Source organism: Myxocyprinus asiaticus, chromosome 18 (genome assembly GCF_019703515.2).
Source record: "Myxocyprinus asiaticus isolate MX2 ecotype Aquarium Trade chromosome 18, UBuf_Myxa_2, whole genome shotgun sequence".
NCBI lineage: Eukaryota > Metazoa > Chordata > Actinopteri > Cypriniformes > Catostomidae > Myxocyprinus > Myxocyprinus asiaticus.
Genome location: NC_059361.1, coordinates 17,760,060 through 17,778,939, shown reverse-complemented (window position 1 = coordinate 17,778,939; position 18,880 = coordinate 17,760,060). Strand labels below are relative to the sequence as shown.

The 18,880-nt window shown below is 38.9% G+C and overlaps 1 protein-coding gene across 4 annotated transcripts in view; it reads right to left on the bottom strand.

The window, feature by feature from the left end:
- The window catches only part of LOC127456492 (RAS guanyl-releasing protein 1-like), a 42,408-nt gene extending 24,969 nt beyond the window's left edge, over positions 1-17,439 (bottom strand). Inside the window, exons 1-4 of one of the 4 annotated variants that reach the window (XM_051725013.1) lie at positions 16,886-17,439; positions 12,584-12,652; positions 10,066-10,117; positions 3,499-3,677 (exon numbers count right to left, since the gene is read on the bottom strand). In XM_051725013.1, coding sequence (XP_051580973.1) covers positions 3,499-3,613 — 115 coding nt within the window. In that variant the 5' untranslated portion in view covers positions 3,614-3,677; positions 10,066-10,117; positions 12,584-12,652; positions 16,886-17,439. The remainder of the gene's footprint in view (positions 1-3,498; positions 3,678-10,065; positions 10,118-12,583; positions 12,653-16,885) is intronic. The other 3 variants (XM_051725014.1, XM_051725012.1, XM_051725016.1) reach the window with 3 other exon arrangements.
- Between the last annotated feature and the right edge of the window lie 1,441 nt (positions 17,440-18,880).

Sequence of the window (18,880 nt, the reverse complement as noted above, 5' to 3'; positions counted from 1 at the left end):
TGCTCTTCCTCAGACTGAAAGGTGCATCCATGTGCTTTTTTCTTGCACCGCTTAACTTCAGCTGAATGGAATTACGACATCGATAACAGAGAATTGCTGGCTGTCCAGATGGCTTTGGGTGAGTGGTGTCACTGGTTAAAGTGTTAAGGGGTACCTTTTGTGGTCTGGAATGACCATAAGAACCTAGAGTACATCCATAGTGCAAAATGCCTTAATTCTAGACAGGCTCGCTGGGCACTGTTTTTCACCATGTTCGACTTCGTTCTCTCGTATCATCCAGGCTCTAAGAACATTAAACTTGATTCGTTATCTCGATGTTTTGAAGACAAGACATCTACGATCCCACCGGGTACCATTCTACCCACCACTTTGGTAGTGGGCATGGTATCCTGGTACGTGGAGTCTAAAGTCTGTGCTGCGCTACGTAACAATGCTCCTACCGCTAAATGCCCAGCGAGTCTGTAATTTGTTCCGCAATCAGTTCGGATGCACATCCTACAGTGGGGCCACTCATCCAATGTCGCTTGTCATCCAGGGGTGGCTCGCACCCAGGCGCTCATTAGACAGAGATTCTGGTGGCCATCACTAGTGCAAGACGTATGCCAGTTCGTAGCCGCTTGCTCAATTAGGCACTTCAAATAAATCTTCCAGTCAACCCCCAGCCGGGCTTTTCCAACTGCTGTCAGTCCCTTCGAGACCCTGGTCTCACATAGCCATGGATTTTGTTACCGCTCTCCCCCCTACCCATGTTAACACAGTCATTTTGAATGTTGTGGACCAGTTCTCAAAGGCGGCTCACTTCATTCTCCTCCCCAAATTACCCACAGCGAGGGAGACAGAGGTGGCAGTCATTAACCACGTCTTCTGCTTTCATGGCTACTGTGAGTTTGTACTCTGGGTTTCATTCTCAGACAAATGGGCAGGCGGAGTGGGCTAATCAGGAATTTGAGAAGACCCTGCACTGTATGGCCTCCCATCATCCGTCTTCTTGGAGCTCTCATTTAGTCTTGGTCAAGTATGCCCACAACTCTTTGCAGTAGTCATCTATGGGGTAATCACCCTTCCAGTGTAGCCTCAGTTACAAGCCCCCTTTGTTCCGCCCAAGAGCCCGAATTTTCAGGTCCCGTCCGCTCACGCCTTTATTCAAAAGTGCTGTCACACCTGGAAAGCCACCAGAGAAGCCCTCATAAGGACTGGCGCTCATGTTAAGAGGTCAGAGGACCGGCACTGGTCTAAGCCCCCAGCTTACGTGTGTGGTCAGAAGGTTCTGCCACAATGCATACATGCCTACAAACACACTCTATACAGAGGATTCCTCACGGATCTGCTCTCTACATGACCGCGACGCACATACGTACGAACACTCTCACCGCCTTCCTGCTGCAGTCGGTGCCGGGTTCCCCACGCTTCGCCAGCCCTGCTGTGTTCTAATTTATTGTCAATAAGTCTTGTGATCTGTTCCTCTGCTCTTGGGTCTCTTGCTTTCTGACACACCTCTCCTCAAGCCACACCATTTGAGAAACTGTTCATGTCCATAGAACAAACAATGCAGCCAGGGTTATATGCCAAAGTCTAATACTTAAAATAATACTTCGTTTTTCTGTCTGCCGTTCTGTCTCGCATACGGTCAAGTGCTCAGCCTTTCTAAATACTGTTCTGACTACGAACCCATATGGATGCATTCAACGCATACACACTACAACTGGTTTGTGATACTCTTAATACACTTACATTTAGTCATTTAGCAGACATTTTTATCCAAAGTGCCTTACAAAATGAGGAACAAACAATTCATCATGCAAAAGCCAACAATATCTGCAGTATTGCACTGCTAAATTCTAATCGTAGCTGGAGTAGTACAGAAGCTAGAGCAGAAGAAATATATTTCTAATATAGAAAGCAAGTGCCTTATGTTTGTGGACTGATTAAGTACTTATGGATGAGATGTGTCTTCAGATGTTTTTTGAATGTTGAGAAGGTCTCAGCATATTGGGTGGGGGTTGGAAATGTATTCCACCACTGAGGAACAGAGAATGTGAAAGATCTGGAAAGTGACTTTGTGCATCGTTGCAATGGAACCACCAGGCGTTGCTCATTCTTTGATCGCAGGCAGGCAGAGGGGACATAGACCTGAAGCAGTGAGTTGAAGTAAGATGGTGCTGTTCCATCGGCTGCCCTGAAGGCCAAAGTCAAAGCCTTGAATTTGATGTGGTCAAGGGCAGCTATATGCTGCTGGACATGCATATATGCAGACAAACCACGTGTCTAGAAAAACTAGGCTGCACGTGGACAGTCACACACACTGTGCTAATGACGTAATTTGTACCGGTACATGGAAAACTGAAGTTAAGCAGCCTTAGCTCTAAGTATGGGCAATAGTATACTTAACATGTTATATATGCTATAATATTAATAGTGATGCCACTTATTAATGTTCAAAATTCCAAAAATGGAAAAAGAGCATAACAAAGAAAATGTGAGAAAGGGGGGCCTGGGTAGCTCAGCAAGTAAAGACGCTGACTACCATCCCTGGAGTCACGAGTTCAAATCCAGGGCATGCTGAGTGACTCCAGCCAGGTCTCCTAAGAAACCAAATTAGCCTGTTTGCTCTCGGTGGGGCACGTGGTGAGTTGTGCATGGACGTCGGGGAGAATAGTGTGAAGCCTCCACACATGCTACGTCTCCGCGGTAACACGCTCAACAAGCCACGTGATAAGATGTGCGGATTGACGGTCTCAGACACGGAGGCAACTGAGATTTGTCCTCCGCCATCCGGATTGAGGCAAGTCACTACACCACCACGAGGACTTAGAGTGCATTGGGAATCGGGCATTCCAAATTGGAGAGAAAAGGGGAACCCCCCCCCCCCCCAAAAAAAAAACATGAGAAAAAGTGAGAGAGAGAGAGAGAGAGAGAGGGGGCAGTCTTGCGAAAGTGAGGAACACAATCAGGCTTTGTCTCATTAGCATAGAGGGACAAACACATTCCCAGGCCCTGAATGCTAGCAAACCAAAAGATTTGCCTCTCTCTGTTCCACTGTTTCTCTTTCCCTCTCTTTCTTTGACAAGAGTGTCTCTCCCTCTGTCCCTCACACTACTCCGCAGACTTACATAATCTGCCTGGCACATGGACACTGGGTATGATCAAAAAGGGGAGTGGGCACATGAGGCCAGAGACAGGGCCTAGAACCCCAGAAAAGAGAGATGTAGGAGAGATATGTCTGATCATGGGGACAAAAGTGATGTATGCTGTAATTTCTTTCACCACCCAGAAGTCAACATTCTTTTATGTTTTGTTCTTGAAAACAGGAATAGAAAATGGAGAGATGCAAATGACTGTGATGTAGGGTGGGGCTGGAAATGAGACATTTATATGCACATCATTTTCTGAATAAGGTCAATATTCTGGTTAAGCCTTTATTCCAAAAAATATTGCTTGCTATTGTTTACAGAGAGAAAGCCAGTTGGACAGATCGAGAGAGGTGAGAGGTACACTGACCAAAGCAGTGGAGGCAGCGGAGGATGAGCTCGTCCAGGCTGGCAGCGCGGAATGATGGGTGAGCCGGTGGACTCTGTAGAGCCTGACTGATCTCCTGCGGGCTGGGGCATGTCATCCTCCTCTGCACCGGTCTTCTGTTCTTTATCACACATCCCCCCTCCTGACGGGACTTCCTACCACTGGAGACAGGCAGACACATGGAAAAAGATGGATTGGCAGGCAGTGTAAATAGCAACAAAAAGCATATTTTTTGCACTATAAGTCCAAATAGTATTAGATGCTATTTGCAACCCACTGCAAATAGTGGCAGATACTATTTGCACTCCTAATTAAAAACTAACATACATTGTCACTGCAGTGTGTTTATTGTGTTTTTAGAGTCCCACAGACATATAGCAGTCCAACACCGAACCCTAAACCTAACCCTAACCCTAACCTTACCTTACCTGCAGTAACACAATGGTTAATTGCATTAAAACTATGACTTCTGCCAAAAAAACATGGTTATTACAATATTACTATAGTAAAACCATGGTTAATTTTACCCAGGTCAAACCTTTCTCTCAACTCCCCGAATTTCACTGTAACCAAATCACTGCGAGGAAATCAACCTTTATATTAATTCAAATTTATTATTATAAGTAGTATTAAAGGAAGAGTGGAGACAGGAAACAGGATGGAAAAAAGTGGGACAAAAGAGGGAACCGAACCCGGGTTGTCCGCATTCAAAAAAGCACATTCACACCATCTTTACCATGCCATTGCAGAGACATTTGAGGGTGCAGTTTGTCTTCAAATTCTTTTTCCACCAGAATATTAGAGTGCAAATAGCTGGGCTGTGTGGCAGGTGCTATTTACACCTAGTGTATATACAGGTGCGTCTCAATAAATTAGAATGTCGTGGAAAAGTGCATTTATTTCAGTAATTCAACTCAAATTGTGAAACTCGTGTATTAAATAAATTCAATGCACACAGACTGAAGTAGTTTAAGTCTTTGGTTCTTTTAATTGTGATGATTTTGGCTCACATTTAACAAAAACCCACCAATTCACTATCTCAAAAAATTAGAATACATCATAAGACCAATAAAAAAACATTTTTAGTGAATTATTGGCCTTCTGGAAAGTATGTTCATTTACTGTATATGTACTCAATACTTGGTAGGGGCTCCTTTTGCTTTAATTACTGCCTCAATTCGGCGTGGCATGGAGGTGATCAGTTTGTGGCACTGCTGAGGTGGTATGGAAGCCCAGGTTTCTTTGACAGTGGCCTTCAGCTCATCTGCATTTTTTGGTCTCTTGTTTCTCATTTTCCTCTTGACAATACCCCATAGATTCTCTATGGGGTTCAGGTCTGGTGAGTTTGCTGGCCAGTCAAGCACACCAACACCATGGTCATTTAACCAACTTTTGGTGCTTTTGGCAGTGTGGGCAGGTGCTAAATCCTGCTGGAAAATGAAATCAGCATCTTTAAAAAGCTGGTCAGCAGAAGGAAGCATGAAGTGCTCCAAAATTTCTTGGTAAACGGGTGCAGTGACTTTGATTTTCAAAAAGCACAATGGACCAACACCAGCAGATGATATTGCACCCCAAATCATCACAGAATGTGGAAACTTAACACTGGACTTCAAGCAACTTGGGCTATAAGCTTCTCCACCCTTCCTCCAGACTCTAGGACCTTGGTTTCCAAATGAAATACAAAACTTGCTCTCATCTGAAAAGAGGACTTCGGAACACTGGGCAACAGTCCAGTTCTTCTTCTCCTTAGCCCAGGTAAGACGCCTCTGACGTTGTGTGTGGTTCAGGAGTGGCTTAACAAGAGAAATACGACAACTGTAGCCAAATTCCTTGACACGTCTGTGTGGTGGCTCTTGATGCCTTGACCCCAGCCTCAGTCCATTCCTTGTGAAGTTCACCCAAATTCTTGAATCGATTTTGCTTGACAATCATAAGGCTGCGGTTCTCTCGGTTGGTTGTGCATCTTTTTCTTCCACACTTTTTCCTTCCACTCAACTTTCTGTTAACATGCTTGGATACAGCACTCTGTGAACAGCCAGCTTGAATGTTTGTGGCTTACCCTCCTTGTGAAGGGTGTCAATGATTGTCTTCTGGACAACTGTCAGATCAGCAGTCTTCCCCATGATTGTGTAGCCTAGTGAACCAAACTGAGAGACCATTTTGAAAGGCTCAGGAAACCTTTGCAGGTGTTTTGAGTCGATTAGCTGATTGGCATGTCACCACATTCTAATTTTTTGAGATAGTGAATTGGTCGGTTTTTGTTAAATGTGAGCCAAAATCATCAAAATTAAAAGAACCAAAGACTTAAACTACTTCAGTCTGTGTGCATTGAATTTATTTAATACACGAGTTTCACAATTTGAGTTGAATTACTGAAATAAATGAACTTTTCCACGACATTCTAATTTATTGAGATGCACCTGTACAGTATATGACACAGGCCTTGTTGAGTCCTAGAAACACAATGCTTTGTATCCAACTTAGCCCCAATAACATGCAGTAGCTATATTCAGTAGGGCAATATGTTAGCAATAGTGCAAACAGGGCATCATGGTGGTATACATACAAGCATTTATTCAGACAATCAACAGTCCCAAAATAGTTATCAGAACAGAGGTCTCACATACAGACAAAAAATGATACATTTTGCATAACAGATCAGTCGCACATAAGACCACAGATCTTTCACAAAATGTGATAGATCTGTGACAACACTTTCACATATTGGCCATTTGTCTTTATCAGTCAGCGTTGCAATTAGATTTTGTATTTTATATTATAAAATGTGTTGAAGTGTTGTTGAGGTTGTGGACCAGATTACTGTGGTTCTTTCATACGGTGTTTCAAGGAACAGCAGTGATGGTGGTGGAGGTTCAGTGATGAGAAATGCTGTGTTAGGAGTTGTTTTATAAGTGGTGCTAGCTAGTTTTCAAAGTTTTAAACTTTGGCAAGTAATTCGTCCCACATCGTTTTGTGCTACATGAATACCTCAGATTGTGTGACTTGTTTGAGAGTGAGCTATTACTCTTCTAAGTATTCAGACTTAACAATAAAACAGCAAAAACAAAAAAAAAACAAACAAACAAAAAAAAAACAATAATAATAATAATAATAATAATAATAATAATCCCTTAGATTTACATTGAAGGTGGTGGGACCAAAGAATACTAGGGAATATCTAAAGATCAGAATACTTGGGGGTGGGCTCTTTTGACTTGGGCCAGTAAGCAACACCCTAACAACAACCCAGAACACCTTAGAAATACTCAAGCAACCACATAGCAAAACCACTCATAAAACCATAGCAACCACATAGCTTCTGCACAGGCAAGTATGACCACTAACATTTTCTTAAGAAAATTTTGAAATCTAGTTGCTAATTAGAATTTATCAGATTCTTAGACTATATCTATACCTGAGAACAATGGGTTCCCCTTGAAGTATTCTGCAGTACAGGCCAGGTCTATATGCTTGTGTCAGTTCATGTTCTGCCAGCCCTACCAGTGGATCAGGTATGTTTATGTTTATATGTAAGGTCGTGTGTATTATATGTTGATATCTGCCACCCTGCTCTGTGCACAGTTGTATCTGTCATGTCATGTGCCATGGCCTGTCATTGCAGCCATAGCAGAAACAGTTCCTCTAAGTGCATGCGCAGTTCATGTCACTATTCAGTGTCATCAATGTCACAGGAAGAGAGACAGTAAGAAAATGCAGATAAGCATCTTTCTCTCTGTTTTGCTCTCTTTCTCTCTGGTCCTTTTTCTCAGATATAGGCAGAAAACAACAACATTGTACTTGCAAAGCTGCTGTTTAAATTTATTGAAAACCAGCTAATTTGCCATAGTTTCGACATAGAGTGGCTCCAGAAAGTATTTGGACACTTTTGGACACTAAAGTCACACACACACACACACACACACACACACACAAATTCTGAATTTCACTGCATAAGATAACACATATCAAAAAAGTGTCATCTGTAAACAAATGATGCAAGAGCTTTTCTTAAATCTAACTTTACTACTTCTCTGCTAACTAGTCCCAAAGTCATTTTAGTGGATTTAAGCAGTCAGTTCCCCTTTGAGTTTACACAGGTTTCCTAACAGAGTAACCACAAGTGTAGTTACAACAACTATGGACATGTTCCACTAACATTTGACAACCAGAAAACATCCAAATTCCCCTGTCTTGAACAATTTGTCTATTCTATTATTACTTGAAACTTCTAAACTTATTTTTGTGAAATGATTTGGTTGAAAAGTGTGTTTGTTACTAATTATAATAACATTATAACATTAATTCTTATGTTATTATTCGTTTTTTATTTAGAATTTGTTAAATAAATACCACTTGGTTATATTTAGTTTTATTTGTTTATATTTATTAATAGTTAATTTATAATAGATTTTTATTTCATGTTCATTTTTATATTTTAAAATTATTTAAAAATGGACATGTTGTTTTATTTTTATTTCTCTTTATCATGTCTATGTAAAGCACTTTTTATCCATTGTATATGTAATATCCTAAATCAATAAACTTGCCTTTTCTAATGCAAAGACATTCATTCATTTTTAAGTGTCCAAATACATCCTTGGGCCACTGTACATGTTAAAAGACTATATGTTTCTGACTTTCTGGAGTTTCAATTGTTTCTGTTACAGCATCAGCAAGAATCAGTGTGGTCTATGACTGCAGTGACACGAACAGGAAGCTGGCTGTGACTGCAGAGAAGTAGCAATGAGTTCTTAGAATGGCCAAACCCCTTCCTTGCACTCTCTCCTTCCTCCCAACTCAGTGTCCAGTTCAGCACGTTCTTTTTCGATTCTCTCTCTGTACATACACACACTGAAATTTACCTTGTTCCCTCATTAGGCATAATGTAAACAACCTAAAGTCCAACCACTGAGATAAGGGCCACACATACTATATACACACACTCAACCCAAGAGCACCAATCATCAGCTGGAGTTTGTAGACCAGGGCCCATATTCACAAAAAATCATAAAGTTGCTGTAAGCGATTTTAGCCATTCTAGAATTTCCCCAAGATGAGACATTGGATTAGCCACGGCCCCTTTTTTTCCAAAACCCGCACACCAAAGATACCAAATGAGCTTTGTTGAGACCAACACAAGCAGAAATGGTTGTCAAAAACAACAGCAGCAAAATAGTGCCCTTACTGACAACTGTTATGAGCAACATAAAAATGGCAATAAGCCTCAATAATTCGTTGCAACTACAATACAATACAACTACATAGAAGGTGCAAAATGACTGACAGGCAGATAGCATCATTTTCCGCAGCCTGCGGTCACATTTGTGTTTGTTGTTTACAGAGTCTAGAGCTGTCACAGAGATCGGTGCGATATCTCAGGACACTTATTTCATTAATGTCTTTCAAGGAGTAGTAAAAAGTTTTGCATACCTTTCCATGAAAAAAATAGCTTACAGCACCTTTAAGGCAAAAAGTAGCTCCTAACACTGAAATTTAGAAGATATTCTTAAAAATAAGGGACGTGTCACTTCTAATTTTGGGACTCGAAAAAATTTTCATCTATGAGTAATTCATGAAGCATTTATCACTAAAAGTAGCACCTAAACCAATGACAGTTTTGAAGTCGTCCTGAGGACTTCTTAATCCTAAAGAGTGACTCACAAACGATCTGAAGCATGGCTTCTGCTGTCAATCCACATTAAAAACGATGTATTAGAATATTATTATGACATTGTCTGTTTAAAAATGAATCACAATTGAGTCAATGTATTTTAATAATGTAATATTATAAATATTATAATGTTGACATTGACCTTTAAAAAAGGTATCGCCTGAATCGCAAGAGTGTTTTCACTATTGTAAACTTAGTTAGAGAAGCAATTACCTCTCCCACAAATCAAAAGAACCCAATTACGCCGGAGATAAAGGTTTTGACAACTCTGCGCTCCCTGGCCAGAGACACAATAAAACTGTGTAGCGGGATAAACTGGGAATTCCTGTTATACATCAGCAGAATAATATATACAGCATATAAATTATTGTCTGTTTTCTCTTGCAAATAGCGGTTCCCTGTCTATCAATCACTGTGGCCGATTTAAAAGAGCATGCTCATAAAACAAGACATCAACCATTGCAACAAGGTCAGCTCTGCCTTACACTTATCTTAAGATTTCCTTAGTAAAACTTGCTCTTAGCACTTTTGTGAATAGGTTTTAAGCAAAAACTCCTAGCTAGGAACTCTTTGGAGAACCCTTATTGATAAGATAAACATCTTTGTGAATACAGGCCTAGGATGACATGGTTATCGATTAAAGACACTGCACAGACTTACTGTTACATTGATTTAACCGGTGTACCTTCTTATACCTTTATAGATTTAATAAAATTCACCTTACAGTGGTTGCTCTGACTGGTCACAACAAGGGTGAAATGAAAAGAAAATAAACATAGGAAACTTTTAACTAAACTCAAAAATGAACTCAAACATAGTTCTCAAAGGTTCAAATAAAGACTCCAAATTAAAGAGAAGACATATAGGCAAACTTTTACCTATTTCTATTTCCTTGTCTCTGCCTTCTTTTTCCTGCAGTTCACTCTCTTACTGTCAGAGCAAATATAAGACATGACTTCAATATGCAAATTCCCCATCATATTTTCACATCTTCCTCTGAGCTTTATTTGCATCAATCAATCCTACAGCAGATGACAATACACAATACACACTCTTCAGATCTCCCATGCCTGAAAAACACACATACTGTATACAGAAGCACAGACACAAACAAACAGCTACAGAATCACATTATACAAATGAGGGAAACTTTACATGGTTAATATAAATGAATTTGTAAACAGGTCTAGGCAAATGTAAATGCAGTCCATGTATAAATAAATGTTCATAGGAATTGCACTGTAAAAAGTGAAACTGTACAGTTGTTACTGTAAGGCTACCTGATCTGGGCCCATTTACAAGAAACTCCTTAAGTTGAGAAAACCCTTAGTTTTAATTGTAAGTGTTTTGTTACTAAGGGTTTTGTTACACTGAAAAAAGTGGTAACCTGCAATTGTAACCTCAAGGATCTATTTATACTTCATTTAACATAAAACCAATTAATTTTGTTATGCCTAATTTGTTAGGTTGATTTAGTCAGAATAAAAAAAATTGTTTTGACTTGGACATTTTTAGGTTATCCGACAAACAGTAGTCCACTATAAAGTACTAATTATTTCTCTAAAAATGTAATCATTTATTCATTTGGGGGATGCTTTTATCCAAAATAATCAGATTACTTTACTAATTACTTAATTGAAAAAGTAATCACATTACTAATTACTTTACATATAAGTAACTTTCCATTACACTTTTCTGCTCAACAAATTAAAAATAATGTCTATATTTCTTCCATATAATGCCTATATGTCTATAAAGTTAAATTTAGTTAAATCGTCGCCATGTTTTAATAATTCGTTCCCTCGTTTTAGTTAAATCATGTCCTCGTTTAAATTAAATGTGACCAGTTTTTTCATTCATTTATTACTCTTGCTCCCCCCTTGTGAACATTTCCCAAAAGCATCGTTATCTAAGTAAAAACGTTCGTAAATTAATTAGTGCTATGGACCACTCTTAAGTCCATTAAATGCAACTTAAACTCTTTTTAAACAGATTATTTAAGAAGATATACAGTATGTAAGTAATATGACCATGCAGTCTTCTAACTTAAATAAATATGCATAAATAAATGATTAACATATGGTTAACAAAAGAGATTAAAGCGAGATTGTGCAATGAGAGATTTCCTCCTCCTCTTCTTCCTTCCTCCAGTGGCTGGTTTGAAACAGCTCGCCTATAGTCTTTTTACAAGGCAGGTCTTTTTACAACTCAGATGATCTATTAATATTTAGATTGGTCTATGAGTAGTTCAGTATTGATGGCCATCATGTTAGTCCTGTTCTGTGTGCATTTGTTCAGTTTCCAGCCAAAGAAACAAAACTTTAGGCTATGTGACAGCCCCTAATAATTCACATCACGTACATTCACATTACATGCATTTATTGCATCACTTTCATTAATCTCTCTGATTGAGCATCAATACATCTGAAGCGCCATCTTACTGAAGCCATCATAATTTCTTTAATTAAATTCTGTAATAGTTAATACATTTCGGTGCCTCGACAAGGTTACAAACAACTTCCGTGTTTGTCAGTATTTCCACATTATTTTAATTTTGAGAAGACAAACTCCTGTACATATATTGGCCGAAGTGATCAGCACCAATTTGGATTGGACAGTTCCCGTAACAAAGCACTTAAGTTCTACTTTATAACGAGCGATCTACATGCTGGTTTGGGAAACAGGCGTTACTCCATCTTAAAATAACGAGTGACGATAGTTAGGATGATTGTAAAAACTTAAGTTGCAAAGTTATCGGGAAACCCAGAATCTGTCCATAACAGCAACCATAGATGTCTCTTCTCTACATAGTAAAATGACGATGGATTCATCAAATTGCATATCAAATTAATGAAACGTGGCCACGATTTAAACGAGGGAACGAATTAATAAAACGTGGCCGCGATTTAACTAAAATGAGGGAACAACCTAGTAAAACGTGGCCACGATTTAACAACAACAAGGGAACGAATTAATAAAACATGCTCATGTATTAATAAGTTGTGGGAACGATTTCTTAATTCATGGCCACGATATACAATTTGCGGTCATATGCGTGGCTCCGTATATCCCAATACTGTACTTAAAAGTAATTAAATTAATTGAAAGTCAGTAACTGTAATCTGATTACAAGAGTTTAAAAAATAATGCATTACACTACTTTTTTGGACTAAAAAGTAATTAGATTACAGTAACTAATTACTTTGTAATTGGATTACACCCAACACTGCTGACAAAATATTTTAACAGTGTACACTATACTGTATATAGTGGTTACTTCAATTAGTTACTTCTACTTAAAAGTTGTTTTATTGTTGCAATCTATTCATTCATGTTGTTTTAGTTTACTTTGTGTGTGTGTGTGTGTGTGTAACTTTCTTGCAATTGGCTACTGACCTTTAAAATGACCTTTCCCGATCCAATTCCCCCTTTTCTCCACTTTCGTCTCCCTCTCTATTTTCTTAACTAAGATGAAAAATACCAAAAATTATAACTATAATATAAAAATTACTTTCATTAGTGTAACCCAGTTTAGTCAGTTTTTTTTTTTTTCAGTCAAATTATCTAAGTAATGCTGTTGCCTTTAATAAAACTAGTTAATTTAGATGTTTCCACATGAAGCTATTTTTTACTGGCAAACTAATCTGATGTAATTTTTAGCTGCATGGCAAAACATTTTTGTGTGAAATGTGCTGTTTTCAGGCCACTGAACTGCTTTTGAAGAATTCTCATTAGATTCTCATCAGGAACATTTGTGTGTGTGTGTGTGTGGGCAGGTTTGAGTGGTTTATGAGGACATTTATTTAGGTTACAAATGGGTAATTACAAGAATATTGTGCTATAAATGTGGTTTATGTGGACATTTCAAAATCAATTCAAATCACTTAAAAACATACTAAACGATGTTTTTTTGAAAATGTAAAAACGCAGAAAGTTTTTTGTGAGGATCAGGTTTAGGGGTAGGGTTGGGGATAGAATCTATAGTTCATACAGTTTAAAAATCATTATGTCTATGGAAAGTCCTCATAATGATAGCTGCACCAACGTGTGTGTGTGTGTGTGTGTGTGTGTGTCCGCACTTTAGATGGACATCCAGGGATTGAATATCATAATCCAGTGATACATTTGCAATCATACAGTGTCAGTATATGTGTTTTGACCATACTTAGCGCCTACTCTCTCACTTTCTCTTCCTCTCCTCCTGCACCCTTTGCTCTATTCATGTCATTCAGAAAACAACTTCTCCTTTCTCTTTGGAAATTTCCCCAACCTCCCCCTACCCATTCCCTGCCACAGTAGCCAGTGTTTTACTTCCAGTTCCTGGCTACATCTCCAGCTAGATTACCCTACCCCCAACCCTCTCTCTCCTGCCTGCTCTTCTTCTCTCTCTCTCTCTCTCGTCTCTTCACTAACACACACACACACACACACACACACACACACACACACACACACACACACACAGTCAGGCAACTTGCAAATTCCTCCCTTTCTCTCATTAATTGATTACAGTAATTGATGCCAAAGAGCTTTGAAGGCCTTGTTTGTAGCCCACCCTCTCTCTATCTCTCTCCAATCTCTCTGCACCTTCTCCATCTCTCACTCTCACACATCATCCATGACTTGTTAATGTGTGTGCTCTCCAGCACTATTGCCTTACATACTGTATGTACCTGTAGATTTCAGAAATGATTGAAATGTGATAATATATAATTAATTAAACTTGGCAAGGCTTGCCAATTAAACTTGAGAATTTGATATTTGATTTGTACTGTAATAGTGTCTATTTATTTTAAAGTATATTGTATAGACTTTTTCTAATGTCCTGTATTTATTGCATTACTGTATATATGGTACACTCTGTGTAAGACTTAGTGTTGATTGTCTTGTTGCTAATGAACCCTAATTTCCCAGAATAGATAATTAAATTACCAATTTATTTATCTGAACAAATATGTAACCAAATATTCATATTTAATTATATAAAAACCTAATATTGATCAACCATTATTATCAAAGTCATGTATATGGTGTTAACAGCCCTGATAATGTCAACTACTGTATATGAAAATATATTCAACAATACTGGGAACCCAGTGGCGATTTTGCAAGGCCAGCAAAGCCTTCTCTGCCAAATAAATAAATATTTTTCATCCTTTCATTCTAAATCACCTTTTTGCCTGTGTATTTTTAATCACTTTCCACTCTTAATTAATCTACAAACAAATAGAGAAAAACAAAAGTTTATCCAGTCAGAATTTATTCCTTGATGCTTACAAGCAAAGTGTGACAACTGTTTCACAAATCGCATGCCCAAAGCCAAGCTCGTTAGCCGAAGCAGTGCGTGAGCCTGAGCTCCACCCGGTCAGTCCTTCAGAATTTCCACAGAATCCCTCAACAGTGCAAATGAATGAACAACTAAAGACAGATTGTCAGATTCATCAGCCAATCAGATTGATTTATTTGTTCTTGGTGGGTGTGATCTTTAGGCTATATCCCTGTCAAGGCCTTCTAGCTGGCCTTGAGTGACACAATCACGCTTTAAGTGATGTACATAATTCAAGATCGAAAGATCAAGCTGTCTGACGAGTCGGCTGTCATCACCATTGAGAAAGAGATCCTTATGGATTTAAAAACAGGAGATGTTCTGCATGACCGTGTGATTGCTTAATGCATTAAACAGGAAAGGAGGACTGCTTTTCACCTCAAGTAAATTTGTAAGTGCTTTTTGCATTGTTATAGCAACATCAGGAGTTTTCTAAGTGTAAATTAGGCTGCTTGAGCATTCAGTGTCGGATCAAGTTTTGAAAAGTAGTGCTGCGTTCCATTCAACTCGGAAAGTCGGATTTTACAAAGTGCAGTGGAATGCCTCTTTAAGTAAGAATTACAACTTTTAGGCTCGTTCAGAAATTCTCAACTCCGATTTCGCCGAGATGCAGGGGCATGATGTCACACAAACATGTCGACACTCAGGGAGATATACAAAGTGATAAACATTCACTTTATTAAGTAATATCGATAAATGAGTTCGTTTCCACATTACATGATATTAAAGCTTGTTTAACAAACGCCTGCAGAAACAGGTGTATAAAACATTATAATCTCTTTTGATAATCGTACACCTGAAGCACAAATGCTAGCGCTGCAGCATTGTTTATCAGTTGGGTTGCTAGGAGACATCTCTAATGAGAGTCAAACCACTGCTAAGCTAACGGGAGCATTGCAGTTCCGAATACCAGGGAATGGAATGCATTTATGGTCGGAGATATCAAGTAGGAATATCCCACATCCAACTTGAATGGAATGCAGCATAACCGTGTACCCGGACGAAATGAAATTTATTGCAAGCAACATTTAAATCTCAAATATTATTAGATAAGATTTTTCCAGGTATTATAGACCTCCATGGAAGATTCATATGAAAAATTATGATTTTTGAATGTCTGTTCGGGAGACGTTCATTTCACAAAACAGTCATGCTGCAGTTACAATTAGGCTTGCTTGAGCATTAAGTGTCGTTTCAAGTTCTGGCTTTCGTGCGTGGACGTGTTTTTAAAATGTCAGTTGTTATTACTAGTTAGCTGCAACATAATGTATGATGCCCAAAGGCATAGGGTGTCTTATTCATTGTGAAACTGTGTTTTCTTAATGGCATGAATCACACGGAAGGCCTAGACTTTAAACGCACGGCCCACCGTGTGGGAACCACTTCTAAAAAGTAAAAAGAGGAATGCTTAACATGAACATGATATTTAAATTGTGATTATGGTAATAAATTAATATTACATGTGAATTTTGTAAGATAGCAAAAACTTTCTGAAATGTTCTTTATTGAGACTGATGCAGATAGCACCATTTTAGCCACTGCTAAGTCAGTCATTTCCAAGCAATCTGATAAGACCTCAGAGATCAAATGTGGAGGGCCCCAAAAGCTCCTCCTTATAAAATATCAAGTTTTAATTCTTACATTGCTTTACACCATTTAAGTAGTTAGGCTAGTTAGTGCAGATAATTACATAGAGGCCTAGCCTGTATCACTTAACACTCACACTGATACAGAGTATCATCTTTATTAAAATCTGACTCCGTATAGCAGTGGTTAATTCACTCATTAGGGTTTAAAATGAGTTGGCAATGTTTCTTCACAACACTAACCAATATGTTCCTACTAATGCCCCTTTATGTACTGTAAACAAAGAGTGAACATACCTCAATTCACAAAAGGTCACAGAAGAATATAGATTAAAAGTATTTCATTGCAAAATCCCCTCTTAGAGATCAGAGACAAGCACCACAGATACATTAGAACATGTTTAAATCTTATACGATCTTGCAAACGCAAACATTATTTAATATAAAGGGGCCATCTGAATGATGAATGTGCATTTTGAAATGCTTTGTTAGTGACAACCGTGTCGTTCTGCAGAGAACTGAAACTTAAACACAAAGTTCTAAAGAACATGAGGAGAAACCACAGCTCTGTCAGATAACCACAGTGATCACTTTGCAGTGCACTGCAAAATGAGGCACCAGCAGGCTTATTAAACCTAAAGCGCAGACTAAACTCAGTGACATGAACAGCTAAAGCAGACTTTTGAGTTTATGCGAAATCCAAATCACTTCTTAAGTGTCCCCAAAGTGTGGACAACTGTCAAAGCATAGTCAGAATGGAAGCAAATTCTAAAAAAAAAGCTGTACCTTTTTGAATCTTTGCGAATCATGGTGCCAAGTCCTGTCCTCCGGTGTCCTCTTTTGTCCCTCTTGATCCACAGGGGAAATTAAACCCCTGCTTGTCCCATTGGGCACCCTGTAGTCTCTCTCCTCCACACAGTACGCCCAGAGGTACTATGTGACTCTACAGGCTGGGACGAGCACTGGCGTTCAACTGTGGCTGTCAAAACTTAAAACCCGAAAACCAGTCACTGTGGCTTACAGCTCTCTTGATCTCTCACTCTCACTCCCCCTCTCTCTGTCTGAATATTACCATAGACCATGAACCACGGAGCAAGAGTTAACCAAAACAATAAATAAATGAAAGACGACAGAACAAAAGAGCAAACAACTAAGGCTCAACGCTAGCATTTTTAAATATGAAAAAAGTAAAAACTCTAGGCTAAAAACAGGTTGTCAAAATGAGCATAATCACAACAAACAACTAACTGCATTCAATACAAACAAGTCCCTATTTGAAATACAGACACTGGCTCTGAGAGATAGGGGAACTGTCATCTGTGTGTGCAGAGAGAAAGAAGAGAGGGAGGGAATGGGTGTGATAGAGCTCTATCGAAACAGTGTGAGAGTGAGTGATTCAAATTAAAAAATCATTGAAAGGCCAATTGAAAACAGTCTGGTTGAAAGGCCCACAATGAAGAAGAATTTAGTAAATTACATTACTAAATAGACATTTACTATTAGCGACTTGCATTCAAGGGATACATTTAATCAGTATGAGTGTTCCCTGAGAATTAAACCCTCAACCCTGGTATTGCAAGTGCCATGCTCTTCCAGTTGTGTTACAGGAGAAGTTTTGCTCTCACTAGCATATATATGGCAAAACTAATATTTCAGCTTTGTGTAGTCCATGCCAGTTCTTTGCCTTAATGGCACAGGTTAATGAGCCAGCCTTCGGGTGTGTTTTCGATGAATTTCCGCGTACATGAGTAATTGTTGCGTGTCTCTACAGGCTCACCTGCTGTTTGTCTTCCATTTGTTAGCCTTCAATCAATGTAAACTGTTTTTGAATCTACTTCATCCCTGTCTTCCATCTCTCTTTTCCTCTTTAACAGTGAGGTAGTGTCTCTAGGGTTGAATCCCTCCACGTGCAGCTGGACTGGGAGACTGAAAGGGTGCCTTGTTAAAGATGGAGGAAAGGGGAGCTGATAGGAAAGACTGGCGCATGTGTGTTTGTGTGTGTGTCTGCATGCAAACTGTGTGGGAACCTGTGCCCGTGTGTGAGAGTGTGTCTTCATACAGAGGTGGGATTCTCATACAAGCCAAGCGAGGGGGGCTTCTGTCAGTTGAAGAATGGTGTGAATGAATCAACTGCCATTTTTTAGAATGATACCTAGAATATCAATTCTGTGAAAATGTGGTTCTTCTGTTCTGTATCGAAGGGGACACAGATATCACTGGGTTAGTTGTGCGCTGCTGCAAATGTATTAATACTTTGTGGGTCTGTTTTGACTTTGTTTTCAGCCCAAATGAACTTGCAACAGGGCTCTTTGCTCATCACTCCACCTTTGATTACTTCCTCAAAATGGTTAATAATTTAAACCAGCCTAAAACTTTCATGTAGCAAGGAATCAATGTTTTTTCAGATCACTGCCCACAGTTCAGTCCTATTCTATTGACTTAAATGTATACTTATATAAGGAAGTGGTATATTTGTCAGAAATAGGTGGAATAATACTTACATCACTTGATAGCACAGTATATTTATTCTTGACTCTGACCATGTCATCTTCAGTAAGCCTTGCACTGCAAATTCTGCAATTGCGATTGCATAACTCATAAAACCACATCGGCACCCTGTATCATCTGCTTTGTCGTGTTTAAAATTACCAAGGTATTCTATTCATTGACATAAAAATACAGTGAAATGTGAAAACTTAGTATTAGGTACCACTGTCATAAAACTGACTCAAAAACTGACACTCTTTGAAGAAGATCCTAAAACTTTGTGTAACTTTGGTA